At 42.9% G+C, this 15654-nt stretch overlaps 1 protein-coding gene across 3 annotated transcripts in view; it reads right to left on the reverse strand.

Moving 5' to 3' along the window:
* The window catches only part of pot1 (protection of telomeres 1 homolog), a 55861-nt gene that overhangs the window by 37493 nt on the left and 2714 nt on the right, over positions 1-15654 (reverse strand). For 2 of the 3 annotated variants that reach the window (XM_081607693.1, XM_081607695.1), the window contains exons 2-8: positions 13219-13352; positions 12089-12161; positions 9396-9496; positions 3050-3157; positions 2844-2921; positions 2282-2408; positions 569-699 (exon numbers count right to left, since the gene is read on the reverse strand). In XM_081607693.1, coding sequence (XP_081463819.1) covers positions 569-699; positions 2282-2408; positions 2844-2921; positions 3050-3157; positions 9396-9496; positions 12089-12161; positions 13219-13352 — 752 coding nt within the window. The remainder of the gene's footprint in view (positions 1-568; positions 700-2281; positions 2409-2843; positions 2922-3049; positions 3158-9395; positions 9497-12088; positions 12162-13218; positions 13353-15654) is intronic. The other variant, XM_081607694.1, reaches the window with a different exon arrangement.

Genomic DNA, 15654 nt, shown 5'->3' on the forward strand with positions numbered 1-15654 from the left:
ATGATGAACTGTGATATAATTGTTTTTCAACCAATGACTGAGAATCCACGTGGGTCTGCTGAAGCGCCTTTGCATATGCTAGGCTATTCGTATGCTAAGTAGAGTCGCTAACACCTCCCGGCGCCCGCTCCCCTGCACCTCCACTCTCCCAGCTCCCCTTCTGGGATTCCGCAAGATTCGACAGATTTCGACTCCCGTGAGTCGTGAGACACTGAAAATGCAGACTGTCGATTGCTGTTGGTATCTGTCGCTCACGAGGTGCGTTCACGTCAGAATACAGGGTCAAAAATCCCACTTTTCATGCAGTGTAACCATGTGATATTTCCAGTTTTCTTTTTTAAATAGTGAAAATCTCTACATTTTAGTTTTTTTCTGTACATTCATGAGAAATATAAACTTATTTGATTTTAGAAAATGCCTGCAATGAAAAGAAGGATGAAGATACCTTCTGTATCCACTACAGTTCATATCTCAGAGTCTGTCTCATGTGTATACTGTCACAGTAAGACAGTATGTACCTGAAACTGTTTGTGGGCATTCATTTGATGGAAAGCAGTGATGTGCAGACCTTGACTCTGTGCATACGGACAATGTCTCCAGTCTGAAAGATTCTGGGGTGGTCCTCCAGCTTCTCACAGAAGATGGTGCAGCCGATTTTATGCTCAGACTGATCGGTGATCTTCAGGCTGGAGCAGTAATCTGTGGAGACAGAAGTCTGATAAGCTGCAGTTCAGCTCTGTCACACTGCTATGAAAAGCCAATATCAGCAGGTGGCTGTTGTGTTAGTTTCTGTCTCACTGAAATGGTTCACACCAACAAACACAGCAATACAGAGCAACGACAACCTGAAGAAATAACTTTGAAATGATGATTTTATAAAAGGAAAAAAAGCTCTCCACACCAAGCTGGCCCTATATAGAAATATAACACTCATTAAAAATAATAAAATAACTGATTAATAAGATTGTTTTCTATTTTACAAGCCACATAATGTCCTGATTTTTGCCAGGCTTGGCAGATGCCCAGTTGACATCAGGCCCCCATCTCAAGAAATTCAAGAGCAGAGGAGAATAAAAGCCACTGACCACCATCAGCCAACAGACTGTCTACAGACCACAGGAACAACCATGATCCAAACATGGAAGAGAAGAGAGGGTCAATGAATCCAGGACGTAACAGAAAAGCCCAGGATTAGGCTTAAGGTCAGATTCAACAACAGGATGGGAAAAATGGCCTCCAGGGGACAGTTCCAGAGACAGAACCTGAACTGATCCAAAAAAACACACAAAAGCCCGTCTCACACTGACCATAAAACAACTTGGTGATCTCAAAAACCTTTTGGGAAATGTTCTGTGGACCAACAAGACAAAAGTGGACATTTGTAAGGTGGGTGTCATGTTTTACCTAGTGGGAAGCAAACAGTAAAACACAGTGGTAGTAGTATCGTGGTATTGGGCTGCTTTGGATCTTCAGCACCTGGATAACTTGTGGAAGTCAGACATCAGTTTGCTACATTGCTAAAGCAACCCACAGCTCCACCTCTGGTTGATTCCAAGGAAAATGTGGCCTAGTCAAGGTCCTGACTCAAGATGTAAAAAGTATTCTCTTTAATTATTATAACGTGAGTGAGTGTGGGTATGTATGTATGTTAGTTAATGTATTTAGATGACCAGAAGAAATATATTAAACTTTTTCATAGCAGCCTAATTTCTTGAGATGTCCCTGTATGTATAATTTTGACCTTGCATGAAGTGATTTCAAGAACCCAATTCTTGTTTTTAAAATTTATTTAGTTTCTATCTTATGCCATCATCTAACCTCCAAAGAGCGAAAGTTCTTATATATCAATAAAAGCTAAGATATAATCACAAACCATTCAACTTGTTGCCAAGTCTGGGGAACCGCTCAACTTTTATCCAAGGAAAGATGCTAACAGGAGCAGCAGAAAGAATAGCCAGCAGCTAAAGTTGGAATATGCTCCTCCATTTTTTTAAAAGACCCGTTTTCTAAACTGGATTATTACATAGAAAAAAGCAAATACACATGACTAAGATGATGAGAATGAGCAGGATGTACTGATCATTTGCACATCAACATGTAGCAGCAGAAACTTATAGAAACTTTTCTCTCCTAATGATGATTATATTAGTTCTTTTGAAGTAATTCTTCATTTCTGATGTCACACGTCTCTTCTAGACCTTGGTCTAGAAGAGTTAACACCTTCTAGTCCAAGGTGTTAACTCTGTCTAGAAGTCATTCTGAGCTCCACTGGGACACTGACCTGTACCACGGCTCTTAAACGGTTGCTTGAAAAACACCACCACTCCATAGACATTCACCACCGCCATGTTCTTCAGCTCATCCAGCCGCACGTATGTATACCTAGGAGCTCTAGGGGTCCTGAGGTCCTGAGAGGAAATGCAAAGCAGCACACAGCTAGTCCATAATCTGGGAGTGTGTGCTCATTCTTAGTAACAGACATATACATATATGTACACGTATACATATTTCAGTGATATGCGTTGAGGTTCATAGCTGGTGAGGCACTGACTTAATCAAATTCACAAATATAAATACCTTGCATGTTATCGTTTACTTATGGAAATTACACGTAATGTGCACAACGCAGGAGGGCAAAAAGACTATACTTTTACATGTCATCCATAGCCACGCTGCCATCATAGCACAATTACGTCAACTCAATAAAACGTGGAAATGTAGTTATAAATTTTGTGCTATGCTCCACAGCAAAGTGAAAAACCGCATGTCACTGACAATACACATACACAGAGAGACAGAGACAGAGAGACACTGTCTAGCTGTCACAGCCCCTCCTGACTCACCTCAGCAGGAGTCAAGGAGCTCCCCCTGCTGGCCAGCGGGGATCTGGGCTCAGGAGGTCTCTGCTTGGAAACCTGGAGCTAATATCAGAAGAGTTTGTGCCAATAAAACTGGGAACAAACACACACACCAGAGCTCCATGAGCCTGGAATGTGTTAGATCCAGAGTGAAGGACATTTGGACAGGTGAGGATAGTCAACGTCCTTACATAGATGCATGCATCATCTCCTGACAGTAGCAAGTTACAGGGGTGGAGCTTGTCCTTATTCACTGTTGGAGATTTCCCCACAGTGAAGCCAGAGACCCAGAGTATGTCCTGAAACAGAACAAAAGACAACAACAGGAGACTATAACCAGATTCCCAGAGGGGACGGACTCAAGACGTGGATCTGTGAAGCCTGGTATATATGAAGCCTTGGAGGTACGAAGGCACAGATGATCTGACGCTTTAACTACTGAAGGTTGTCATGTTTGACCTGTAAGCTGACCTCAAGCTGAACAGAGAAACTCAGCCTGGAAGACATTTGATCTGAGACACCAGTTGGTCCAGCCTTAAATGAAGCCTTGGACTTATGAGCCTTGAACGTATGAAGGCATGGACGATGAGACGCTTTGACAACTGAATGTCGTCTCATGTTCGGCCTGTAAATTGACCTCAAGCTTAACGGAGAATCTCAACCTGGAAGATCAGAGACATTGGTGGTTCAGCAGCAGCTTGGATGACAATAACGTCCCTTGCTGAGACTGACACAGCTTCATGTTCCACTGCTGAAGAGGAAGCAAACGCTGCAGTGTTGGCTCACCTGACCCACAGGGTGGCAGCAGAGAGGATAGGGTCAGACTCACTGGGTCATAGGAGCATGGGGCAGGTTCTCATCCATTTTGAAACATACAGCATATGTTTCGTTTTTTGTCACATTACAACCCAAAAGCTCCAGGCATTTTAATGATATTTTATATGCATTTTACTTGTGTCTCAGACCAAAATAACAAAATGCATAACTGTGAAAGGGTTAGAAAAAAAACAGAGCAACAATTTTTTAAAAGGAAGATCTAAGTGGTTTGGCATCAATGTTCATCGATGAGCTGCTCTATGCTGTAGTTGGGATTTGTTGCTTGCTGCTGAGCAGAATCATTTTGTGATCAAAAACAAACATTATTTTACATCAACTTCTAAGTTATGAGAAACTTCTGTTAAAATCATTTGCAGGTTCAGAATCAGTCCAGTACTGGTACCGGTCCACATTCCAGGGGAGAAAGACTCACCTGGCATAAATTAAATTTTTAGCTATTGGACTAATGCTTAAGAGAAATTTATTTAATCGTAGAATATCATGAATACGTGTGTACAGCTGCACTGATTGCAGTTTTCTGGCCGATCGCCGATTACCGATCTTTAAAAAGCCTGACATGCCAATTTAGATTTTGGCTGATATGAATTTTTTTTGTCTGAAATATTGCTAAATATAGCAAGAAGGTCACTGAGTTGCAACATGGGGGTGAATATTGTTAACTGTAACACGTGCAGACCTGACCTGGCGGGCCGGTCTGTCAGTCAAACCTCTCACTGCAGAGCAGAAGAGGACAGAGGCTGATTTATAAACCTTTGTTGATGAAGATAAGATCAGGGGATAAGATCAGCTTCACATGCAAGTATCGGCCAATCACGATCCCCCAAAATTAAGGAAATCAACGCCCAGAAATCAACTGGTCGATAAATCAGTTGGCCAATAAATGTATCCTATATTATGCATGTATATAATGTAAACAGCACTGCCAGAGATGAGGTTTATAGCAAATGTGTGAATGAGCTAATGATCGGACTGCTGCCAGTCCACATTGTTAGCAGAACTAGAGGGCCCCAAAACCACATTTCGGTTTTGGGGCCCTGAAAATGTTTTTTTGAGGGCCCCAACGCCAACATAAGCGTTGCTAGGCAACATAAGCGTTACTAGGCAACATAAGCGTGAGAGCAGCAAAGAAAAAAAAAAAAAAAAACTGAGCCGAAGTTTGGCCCTGCCCTCAGAGGGCTTAAGAGAACAAGCATCACCATGGAGACCATGGAAATCAACCGTAAGTTCAGGTGCGCCCTGGTGGTTCTGTTTAAAGCAGACCCAAGTCCCTTTTGCACTACACAGCCAGACCCGGCCGGTCTGGCTTCAAAGCAGGGTGGATCGTTTTTAGCATCAACACTTCCAGCCTGCTCCCACCCACCCCGCCCCCTGGAACCCAGAGAGCTGTGGTACCAATCGGACCGACAGATTGGGCTGGTTTGGGGTTAGCAGAGACCTTTGGAAGGGCAGGGGCTCAAAGTAAAAAAAAGGGGCACATTGAACAAGATCTTAAAACACCGTACAACAACAACCCATATTAATCAAGAATCTAATATTTAATAGGATCATACTGCATCACTGTCATCAAGCGGGGACAGTGCAAAGCAGATGTAGTTCATGTTTTCCCTGATAGGTATAATGTTGCCGTTTCTGCTGCTAACAGTCCTGGAGGGCTGTGTTGATCTGAGACTGTAGTTGTTAAACAGACCATAGGAGAGAAGGTCTCTGGTTATGAAGTTATGAAATAAGCAAATTTGCTGCTTTTTTTTTTTTTTACTAAATAAACCCTACTACTTCTGTTTAACCTCTATAACAACTTGGCTGCAGATTGCTTTAAACTGTCATCCCCAACCACGGGGCCGTGGACCAATTGGTACTGGCCGCACAAGAAATAAATATTTTCATTTTACGTATTAGCTGAGTCTGGAGGATCTTTTATTTTGAAAATCCTTTAACCGGATTCTCTCGGTTACATCTTGCGCGCCAACATTGAGCCCACAATGAGTAAGAAATAGATGTCTTAGGAAAGTTTCTTTGGAAAAGGGGAAAAAGACCAGAGACAGGAGAATGGATTTATCCCGAACCGGTAGGCGACTCTCACATATCAAGTCCGCACCGCATAATATGCATCGACTCGCTAATGAGGCAATCAAGCTTCAAACTGCCTCACCATTACAGACCAAGCACCCTTTATAGGACCGTCTCGTTGCAGAGAAACAAGCTCAGGGCTCCCATTAATTTGTTATTGTGACTTAAAATTTTCATGAAAGTGAAATGTTCGTTTTTGTGGCGCATCTGTATCTGTATCTTATTTTGAAGGGATGTGTAAACGTTACCATAGTGACCAGAGTCAGCGCATTAGAGCAGAGGTCGAGACGAGACAAGAGTAGAACTTGTGAATCTTAAGTCTGGTTCACACCAGCTATACGGGGGGCACCTCACCTGTTCAGAAAGGTGTATGTAAAGTTACTGTCCCTCAATGGAATGTATCAGTCCCAGTGACTGTTTGACTCACGGTTTAGCCAATGTGTTTTCTGGGTAAAAATGAAACGAGAAACGCGGCCCAAACCGCAACGCTAGCTACAGCTAGCGTAAGCGTCAAGCCCTGACTGAATGAATAGCCTTGTGTCACGTTAATGATGGATAGCTGAAAAGTTACCGGGTTTATCGACTGTGGTAGCAATTTTGCTCCAACTCCGCTCCTCATCATTTCTGTGGATATTCTTTGTACAAAATGCTGAATTAACATTCATGCTGTTTCCACTTATCTCCGATGTCCACCGGTTGCGTGATGTCAGCTGTTTAGGATTCCCCACCGTGAGCTACGTCACCGCACTTTCTGATTGGCTACCTGTCACATTTAACTGGCTTTTTTTGTAAATTATGATAATTTAATGCAAAGTTGGCATTTTTAATGGACTTTCAATGCAACTTTTAGAGCAACTTTGCATTGAAAGTGTCATTGTTTACTGAATGACACTTCATGACAACTGCTATAAACATTCACAAAGACTTCTTCATGTTCATGACAGGTGTTATGTCATGTTTATGACTGTCATGTCAATCTTATGCACACCCCTTCAAATAAAGTGTTACCGAATTTATCAAACATCAGTTTTCTCCTCTTTATTTTAAGTCGTATTTAATAGATATATCTGATAAATGAAGGCGCTACAAATATTTTTGTGACAGATTTCTGCTCGTCCTGCATTGTGATAAAATAGTTTTCTGGACATAACTCAATGAATCACATAGTGACTAATAGGCACTGTCCAATCCACTAATACATATCAATTAGCAGGAGTATGAAAGACATAAAAATAACTATACTATATTAAGAAATTATATTTAATCCTCAGTGCTACATGAAGCTCATTTTGAAACAATGCAAGTTAAAAACATTATTTTGCAACAAGTTAATCAAGTAAATTAAGTTCAGTGTTAGGTCTGTGTAAGCTAAACGTGAGAATGAGACTTATATATATATGTGTGTGTGTATGCACATATATATATATATATATATATATATATATATATATATATATATATATATATATATATATATATATATATATTTCAGGGGTCGCATATGCCGCCACCCCTGAAAAAAATCCATGCCCCCCTCTTGCCACCCCATAAATATTTTTCTAGATCCGCCCCTGCACACACGGCAGGATGATCGGTTACGATTATTGTGAGCAACGTTCTAAGATTGTCGTAAGGGAAATTTGGGGCAAAAAAAAAAGAGAGAAAAGAGCCCGTGCTGCAGAAAAATGGCCAAATCTTGACTGATCCGGCTTTAAAGACCACTGGCTTTAAAGATCAAAAAAGCTCAGTTAACTCTACATATTTTTTTTATGTTAGCACCTCAGAGATCTAGAATTGTAATGTGGAGAGATATCAAGGTAAAGAAAACTCAGTAGCTGCTGGTTCTCCAGACATTCCTTGGCCCCTATATGGTTGAATTGTAGCACAGACCATAGATCTAAAACTTTAGCATTCATTTATTAAAAATGACAATGCTATTAAATGCAATGCATTCAGCAGAGGATTTAATTAGGAAGTTTACTTTATAAACGTGCAAAGAATCACCTGGATAGTTTGATTATTGTGTTCCCATGGCTACAATATGGTGTAATATTGGTGTTTGAGGAGGGCTTTTTCTCACTATTGCAAGGATAATTACAAAACATAAATAGAAACAGTTTTCCAACTTCAACATCAGACCTACGTTTTTAATTCACAAGCAAGTGTTATGTTGGAAAAAAAAATCTTGCCCATAATTTGATAGTTAGCTTGTTAGTAATTTGATAGCTCAGATTCATCCCCCTCCTCCTCACCATGGGCCCGTTGTCTTAATAACATGGAGGCAGAGAAACTGGGAATCCTCAGTCATTATTAAACCGAGGGCAGCCAGACTCATTAATTTTGCTAAATATTATGGTTGAGCAGAACTCCTGACACACAAATAAAATAATAATAATAATAATAATAATAATAATAATAATAATAATAATAAAACCTTCAAAAAGGGCATTAGCATTAGAGGCATCAAAGATAAAAAGGGCAGGGGTTCAAGCCATGCCTGCGTCTCCCAGTTCTCTTGGTGAAAGGAGCACTAGACTTTCTCAATGACTCTGTCCGAATTCAGGGGCTGCATCCTTCACAGTACCTGGTCTATGTAGGACGGACCTTTTTCAGGCCACAAATATCAAAGACCTGAAGAGAGAAACTGTGAATTCGGACAGGTCTAGCCTTCAGCCAGCTGTCAAACCTCCATCTCAGTGTTACTTATGTTGCCTAGCAACCGTGATGGCTTGAAGCACAGAGCGGCAAATAAAAAAAATGGAGCTGAAGTTTGTTTTTTAGCCATGTTTTACTCCTGATATCTGTATTATTCTTCAACTTTAGTAGTAAAGGCTGTTGTGTAGTAGAAAAAGAAATGTTAGTTTATTCTAAAATGTTGAACGAGTATAGCACATGAATGAATAAGCAAATTATTCATTTTCAAATATAATACTCTCCAGATCTCAAATAAAACAGTTAAATACAGCTATTATGGTTTGAAGGCTTAACTTTAATCAGTCAAATCCATTTTCTCAGGAATAAATGAGATACTTTAAGTATCATACATCAGTAAACCAAACATTCTACAGCTACATATCACCTGATAGTGGCCTGTAAGATGAAGGTTTGGGTTAGAAAGCATCGCAGGTACTTTACCCAGTGCCAGAAAGACATTTTGATCATGTCCATGTGGACATTGTGGGGTCCCAGACCCCATTCCCAGGGGTTCCCTCACCTTTTAGCCATGGTTGATAGAACTGCACATTGACCTGAGGCAGCCTGCTGCCATCTGCTGAGGTTGCAAGGACATTTGTCTGCACATGGGTACACAGATCCGGCATTTTGTGTGACCTCTCCTCAGACGGCATGTCAAAGTTCCCTTGGGAACTCTGAAACACAATACCAGATCTCCTGGCCAACAGACTGCGTAAAGGACCTTTTTACCTCTCCATTAAAATATCTCTTTGAACCAAGGCCACAAAATGTCTTAAAACATAAAATGAAGTTATTTTTGGTTGAGCATGTCCTTTAGTAAAGCTCCAGTTTCTGGCCAACACTCTGAACTGGACCTGTTGATATCAGAGATGACAGTGCCATAGTGTCCCGTTTTAATAGACCCGGTTGGCATGAGGTTAGATGATTACACAAACATACCCCTGGGTTGACTCTGTGGCTGAAGCTCTCAGCTAATGCTCCAAAAATGACCATGTTTATGGACATTCTCTGACAGTCGACACTCTGCATGGCATCTTCCTCTGAAAAAAATAAAATAAAATCAATGAATACTGTATGTTTCAAGGTAAGTCAGTGTTTTAATGTGCTATACAAATAAACCTATTAAAATATGTAACATGTCACAGGGACACAGACCTAGGCCTGCCTGGCCTGCAACTGAACTGCTATGGCTGTGCTGAGTCTGATATGATGGTAATAAGGTGGTGAGCAGCTTGCAATCCATGCTGACTAACTGCATCTAGTACCTGTAATATCTCAAATAAAATAATTATTTATATCAGGTTTTCTGCGGCTGAAAGAAAACATTGTCTAAACATGCTAAATTTATTGTTTTATTCTGCTTATTTGAGGAACAAAAAAAGTTGTTCCCCAGTCAGCTGAGAAATCCTCCAAAATGTATTTAAGCATTGTTTAATTCCACAAGAGCTCAAGTTCACAGATGACTATGATAGAGTCAGAAGCTGAGAACCTCTGAGCTCTTGAGGAGAGAGCTGGAGAACGACTGGCTGAAATTAGCGTTCATAAATCAAATCAACCTTGAGCTAAACTCCGCTTACTCAGCAGATATTGGAAAATCCAATATCCAACTCGAAACTAACTTCACTTCAGTCAGTAACACAATACAACCACCGAGATTAAGTTTGTTTTGGTCTGTGGCCTGCAAAGATGGACTGGACCTAAACGCCCCACGACGTCTGACGCAGTGACATTAGTTCCAAAGCTCTATTGACCAATAGCAGACATAGAAGGGAGCTCTCCTCATTAACATAACGATGCAGCAGAAATACAGCGAGCAGAAAAGGGAGAAGCAAAGAAAGGCAAAGCAAAATATCTATCGACAAAAACGCAAGTTTAGGGGAAATAAAATATATACATTACTTAACAAAAACTCGCGTAAGGAAAAGGAGAAACTAAATATATATTTATTCTTTTATTTTCGATTATGTCGGTTTTGGTCCTCCATAACTTCTTGCTCTCTCTTCTCCAGCCAACCATGATTTTGTTAAATAAATCTAATTTGAACTTTTCCTATGCATTGCTTCACTTTGTTATGGTTCAAGAGCCAGACCACAACATGGTGCAGAAGAAGATTTATGTTTTGGCCAAAACAGCTCTAGTCTATTTTTCTTTCATTATGCTTTTAAATTACAAATAGCCCTAAAATGTTATTAATGCGTACAACACTTGTAGTAAAGAACAACAAAGGTATTTGACATATCTTCTTAATTTCTTTTTGATTTACAGGCCTTTGACATCTTTGGAAAGCACTTTCAGAATCTGTAAATAACTGAAAATGCCCCCAGAGGAACTTGTTCATAGTTTCATCTTGGCCAGTCACAAATCTTAGAATTCCAAAGATTCTAATATTTCTCCAAAAATGTCACTAGTAACTACTTTTAGTCTGGGGATTCTTTGTGAATACATGACCTGCTTTCTCTGCAAACTGTCTGATGTCTGGATCTAGTCTATTTACTGTATTTTCCGCACTATAAGGCACAACTAAAAACCTTCAATTTCCTCAAAAGTGCGCCTTATAATCCAGTGCGCCTTATATATGGACCAATATTGAGCCACAACAGGTCTAGCAACTACAGTAAGCAGCCGCCATCTTCGCCCGTAGAAGAAGCGCGCGATGCATGCTGGGATAGTTGTCAGAACGCTGGTTTGTAAACTATTAATAAAGCTTGACTGACCTATCTACCTACTGACCTGATAATCAGGTCGTCTGCAGGTCATTTAGCACCACGTTCTCCACGAACATGCTATGCGCAGAAGGAGAAGGGTGACCTTCCCCTTCTGCCACTGGGCCGGGGCATGGCCACTGGGCCACGGCCCGGCCCAGTGGCAGAAGGCTCTCCTCGCCGACCAGTCGGACCGTTTTGTTGATATTCACTTTAGTTCAGCTCCATCTAGTGGATGCATAACGCAACTCCAGCCTCTCCTGCAGCGTCTATTCTATGCACCTTATAATCCGGTGCGCCTTATAGTGCGGAAAATACAGTACTTTACAGCTTAATCTTCCAGCGGAATGAACACTTTCTATACCCAAAGCTATAGAAACGAGCTGTTATAATAGTGTGTATGTATCTAGGTTCATATGAAGAAGTTGCTTCTGGTTATTTACTTCTGTGTGGGTTGTTTCTTTGTGTGTGTGAATGCCTGCAGTAGTTGGACAGTTGTGAGAGCTGTGTGACACCTTCCTTGGTACAGACTGACATGTTCCAAGTCCTCTGTGATTGGTGTCAGGCTTTAGTTTCAGCATCATGCTGAAACAAACATGCAACATGTTTGTTTCATAGCCCGATATATTTCCAGGCAAAGGGATTTGTCATTCCTGTAGGTACAAATTTTAAGCCAGCTGACCAACAGTGCACACCAGGAGGCAGGGGATAAATATCAGGAACATAGTTATTTTCAAGTTTTACTGGCACTCTAGTTGACAGATCAGAGGCTGGTTTGGGCTTGATGTGTGGTGGGAAGGCTGGAACCAAGTTGACAACCTCCCCTGACCAATGACTTCTCTTCTATGTGGGCCACAGCTTCCATCAACTACTTTCTCCTATAAGGGGACCAACTGCGGTGAATGAGAGCAATGCTAATGAAATGGTTACCATGAATGATGGTTTTCAGGATCAAGTCATCAGTTGCTACCCTCACAAGCGGCCCTTTATGAATCACTTCACCCTTGAAAAGAAAACACACTATAATAAATATTCAAACATGATTAGTTCTTACTAGAGCTTGTCAGAAACTCCAGTTAGAACTTGTCAGCTGGTATTAACATCAGAGAAACAGGCAGGGATGTCAGGTAGCTTGTGGAAATTAAATGAGAGAAACATCAATCATTCTCTTGCTTTAGTGTTATCAACTCCGCATTTTAATCAAGAGAGAAGAAAACATGCACAGATAGAACATACCACAGCGCTGTCGGTTCAAACTTTAATCCACTTTAGTGAACATTCTCCTTCAAATCCCTAAACTAGCAGTGACTTTGTGCTATTTGTATGTGGAAACTTTGAGTTGAATTTTCCAACTCGCCACCTGAAACTCACTTCCCCTCAATGTGATTACTTCACTGGGATAGCTTAAAGCGGAGATAACTTTTATTTAAAAAAATGTTTTTTCACATATATGACACAAATAACCTGTGAAAAGATCAATCTCTTCCAACTCCTCCCAGTGATACTATTTATGTCTGAAGAAAGGCACCGCTGCTGGTCAAAAACAACCTATCAGAGCCAGAAAGACGGTCTTCGTGCTGTCACTGAACCTCATGTACACGCTGCTAAATGCAAACAACTTAATGTTTCAGGAAAATCCTTTATCAGTCATCATCATTGGCCATGCTAACTAACCTGAGAACTAACCTGGTGGCAGAATATAGAATGTTAACTAGCCCTTTAGATAGTTAGCAGAGAGCAAGGGGAGAGTGTGAGCAGCGTGTACAAGTTCGTGATTGACCGAACCAAGACCTTCCTCTGGGCTCTGACTGGTTATTTCTGACCAAGTTGTTTATTTCTGTAGTTAGCACTAGAAGAAAGCAGAAGAACTGGATTATGAGTCTGATAATATACTCTCAGGACATTAAGACAGTTTAAACAGATACGTAAAAAAGACTTTTTATAAAAGTTACATAACCCAGCTTTATAGCAGTGACCAGGAAAGTAAATCTTAATCAACTTCTGAGGTTTTCACTGATAGTGGAGGCAGCAAAATAAGACAAATGGTGACTCAAACAAACCTTGACTGTTTTGTTGTTGTAGTTAGTGTTTGGGCAGAGGAGAGCCATGGGAATCCTGGTCAGGTGTGATGGTACCTGGGAGCCTGGCCCCGACCCATCTGACAGAACATACACGGTCATGATGTTATGGTGACCTGGGATGAAAACCACAAAAATTATTTTTTTCTCATCCAGGGCAAACATTATATTAGTATTATCCACACACCCATTTCTCAAGGTCTTTTATGTAGAAATACACACACACATTTATACATATATTGCAGACACGTTAAATGTTATTGTTTACATCCAGAAATTTTATGCATGCGCACATTGCTGGAAGGCAAAAAGAGGCTTCTTATACTTGCTAACCACAGCTGCTCTGTTGAGGTAGAACAATTTCCATAAAATGAAACCTGGAGATCAGTAGAGGTCAACTGATACATCAGCCATCCCATCCATTCATCCATTTTCTTCAGTTTATCCAGGGTCGGGTCACGGGGCAGCAGCTTCAGAAGGGAGGCCCAGACTTCCCTCCCCAGCCACTTGTTCCAGCTCCTCCGGGGGAATCCCAAGGCGTTCCCAGGCCAGCCGAGAGACATAGTCCCTCCAGCGTGTCCTGGGTCTTCCCCGAGGCCTCCTCCCGGTGGGACGTGTCTGGAACACCTCACCAGGGAGGCGTCCAGGAGGCGTCCTGACCAGATGCCCGAGCCTCAACTGGCTCCTCTCGACGTGGAGGAGCAGGGGCTCTACTCCGAGTCCCTCCCGGATGACTGAGCTTCTCACCCTATCTCTAAGGGAGAGCCCAGCCACCCTGGGGAGGAAACCCATTTCAGCCGCTTACATACGGGACCTTGTTCTGTCATGCATGACCCAAAGCTCATGACCATAAATGAGGGTAGGAACGTAGATCGACCGGTAAATCGAGAGCTTCGCTTTTTGACTCAGCTCTCTCTTCACCATGACGGACCAGTACAGCGCCCGCTTCACGGCAGACGCTGCACCAATCCGCCTGTCGATCTTCCGCTCCCTTCTTCCCTCAATTGTGAAAAAGATTCCCAGATACTTAAACTCCTCCACTTGAGGCAGGGTGACCCCCTGACCCGGAGAAGGTACTCTACCCTTTTCCGGCTCAAGACCATGGCCTCGGATTTGGAGGCACTGAGCCTCATCCCGGATGCTTCACACTCAGCAGTGAACCGCTCCAGTGAGAGCTGCAGATCACGACTTGATGAAGCCAATAGGGTTGCCGCCACAACAGGCACTGACAACCTTGCACCCACAGCCCCAATAAGCCGCCTCGACAATGGAGGTACGGAACATGGTCCACTCATACTCAATGTCCCCAAACTCCCCCGGAACATGTTCAAAGTTCTGCCGAAGATGGGAGTTAAAGCTCCGTCTCACAGGGGACTCCGCCAGACGTTCCCAGCAGACCCTCAATACATGTTTGGGCCTGCCACGTCTAACCGGCTTCCTCCCCCACCACCAAAGCCAACTCTCCACCAGGTACTGGTCAGTGGACAGCTCCGCAACTCTCTTCACCCGAGTGTCCAAGACATATGGCCGCATATTCGATGAAACAATGACAAAATCAATCGAACTGCGGCCTAGGGTGTCCTGGTGCCAAGAGCATACATGGACACCCTTATGCCTGAACATGGTGTTCGTTATGGACAATCCGTGACGAGCACAGAAGTCCAAAAACAGAACACCACTCAAGTTCAGATCGGGGGGGCCGTTCCTCCCAACCACGACCCTCCAGGTCTCACTGTCATAGACCACGTGAGCATTGAAGTCCCCCAGTAGAACAAGGGTGTCCCAAGGAGGGACACTCTCCAGTACCCACTCTAAGGACTCCAAAAAGGGTGGGTAATCTGAACTTCAGTTCGGCCCTTAAGCACAAACAACAGTCAGAACCCATCCACCCACCCGTAGGCGGAGGGAGGCCACTCTCTTGTTCACCGGGGTGAACCCCAACGTACAGGCGCCAAGATGGGGGACAACAAGTATGCTCATTCCTGCCCAGCGCCTCTCACCGTTGGCAACTCCAGAGTGGAAGTATGTCCAACCCCCCTCAAGGAGACTGGTTCCAGAACCAAAGCCATGCATTGAGGCGAGACCGACTATATCTAGCCGGAACCTCTCAACCTCACGCACTAGCTCTGGCTCCTTCCCCACCAGAGAGGTGACATTCCATGTCCCAAGAGCCAGCTTCTGCAACCGAGGATCAGACAACCAGGGCCCCCTCCCTCGGCCACCACCCATCACATACCACACCCGACCCCTTTGGCCCCTCTCCCAAGTGGTGGCACATGGGAGGGGGGACCCATGTTTCCTCTTTGAGCTGAGCCCAGCCAGGCTCCGTGGGTAAAAGCCCGGCCACCAGGCACTCGCCAACGTGCCCCAACTCCAGACCTCGCTCCAGAGTGGGGCCCCGGTGACCCGCGTCTGGGC

This window comes from Poecilia reticulata, chromosome 6 (genome assembly GCF_904066995.2).
Source record: "Poecilia reticulata chromosome 6, P_reticulata-male-v2, whole genome shotgun sequence".
NCBI lineage: Eukaryota > Metazoa > Chordata > Actinopteri > Cyprinodontiformes > Poeciliidae > Poecilia > Poecilia reticulata.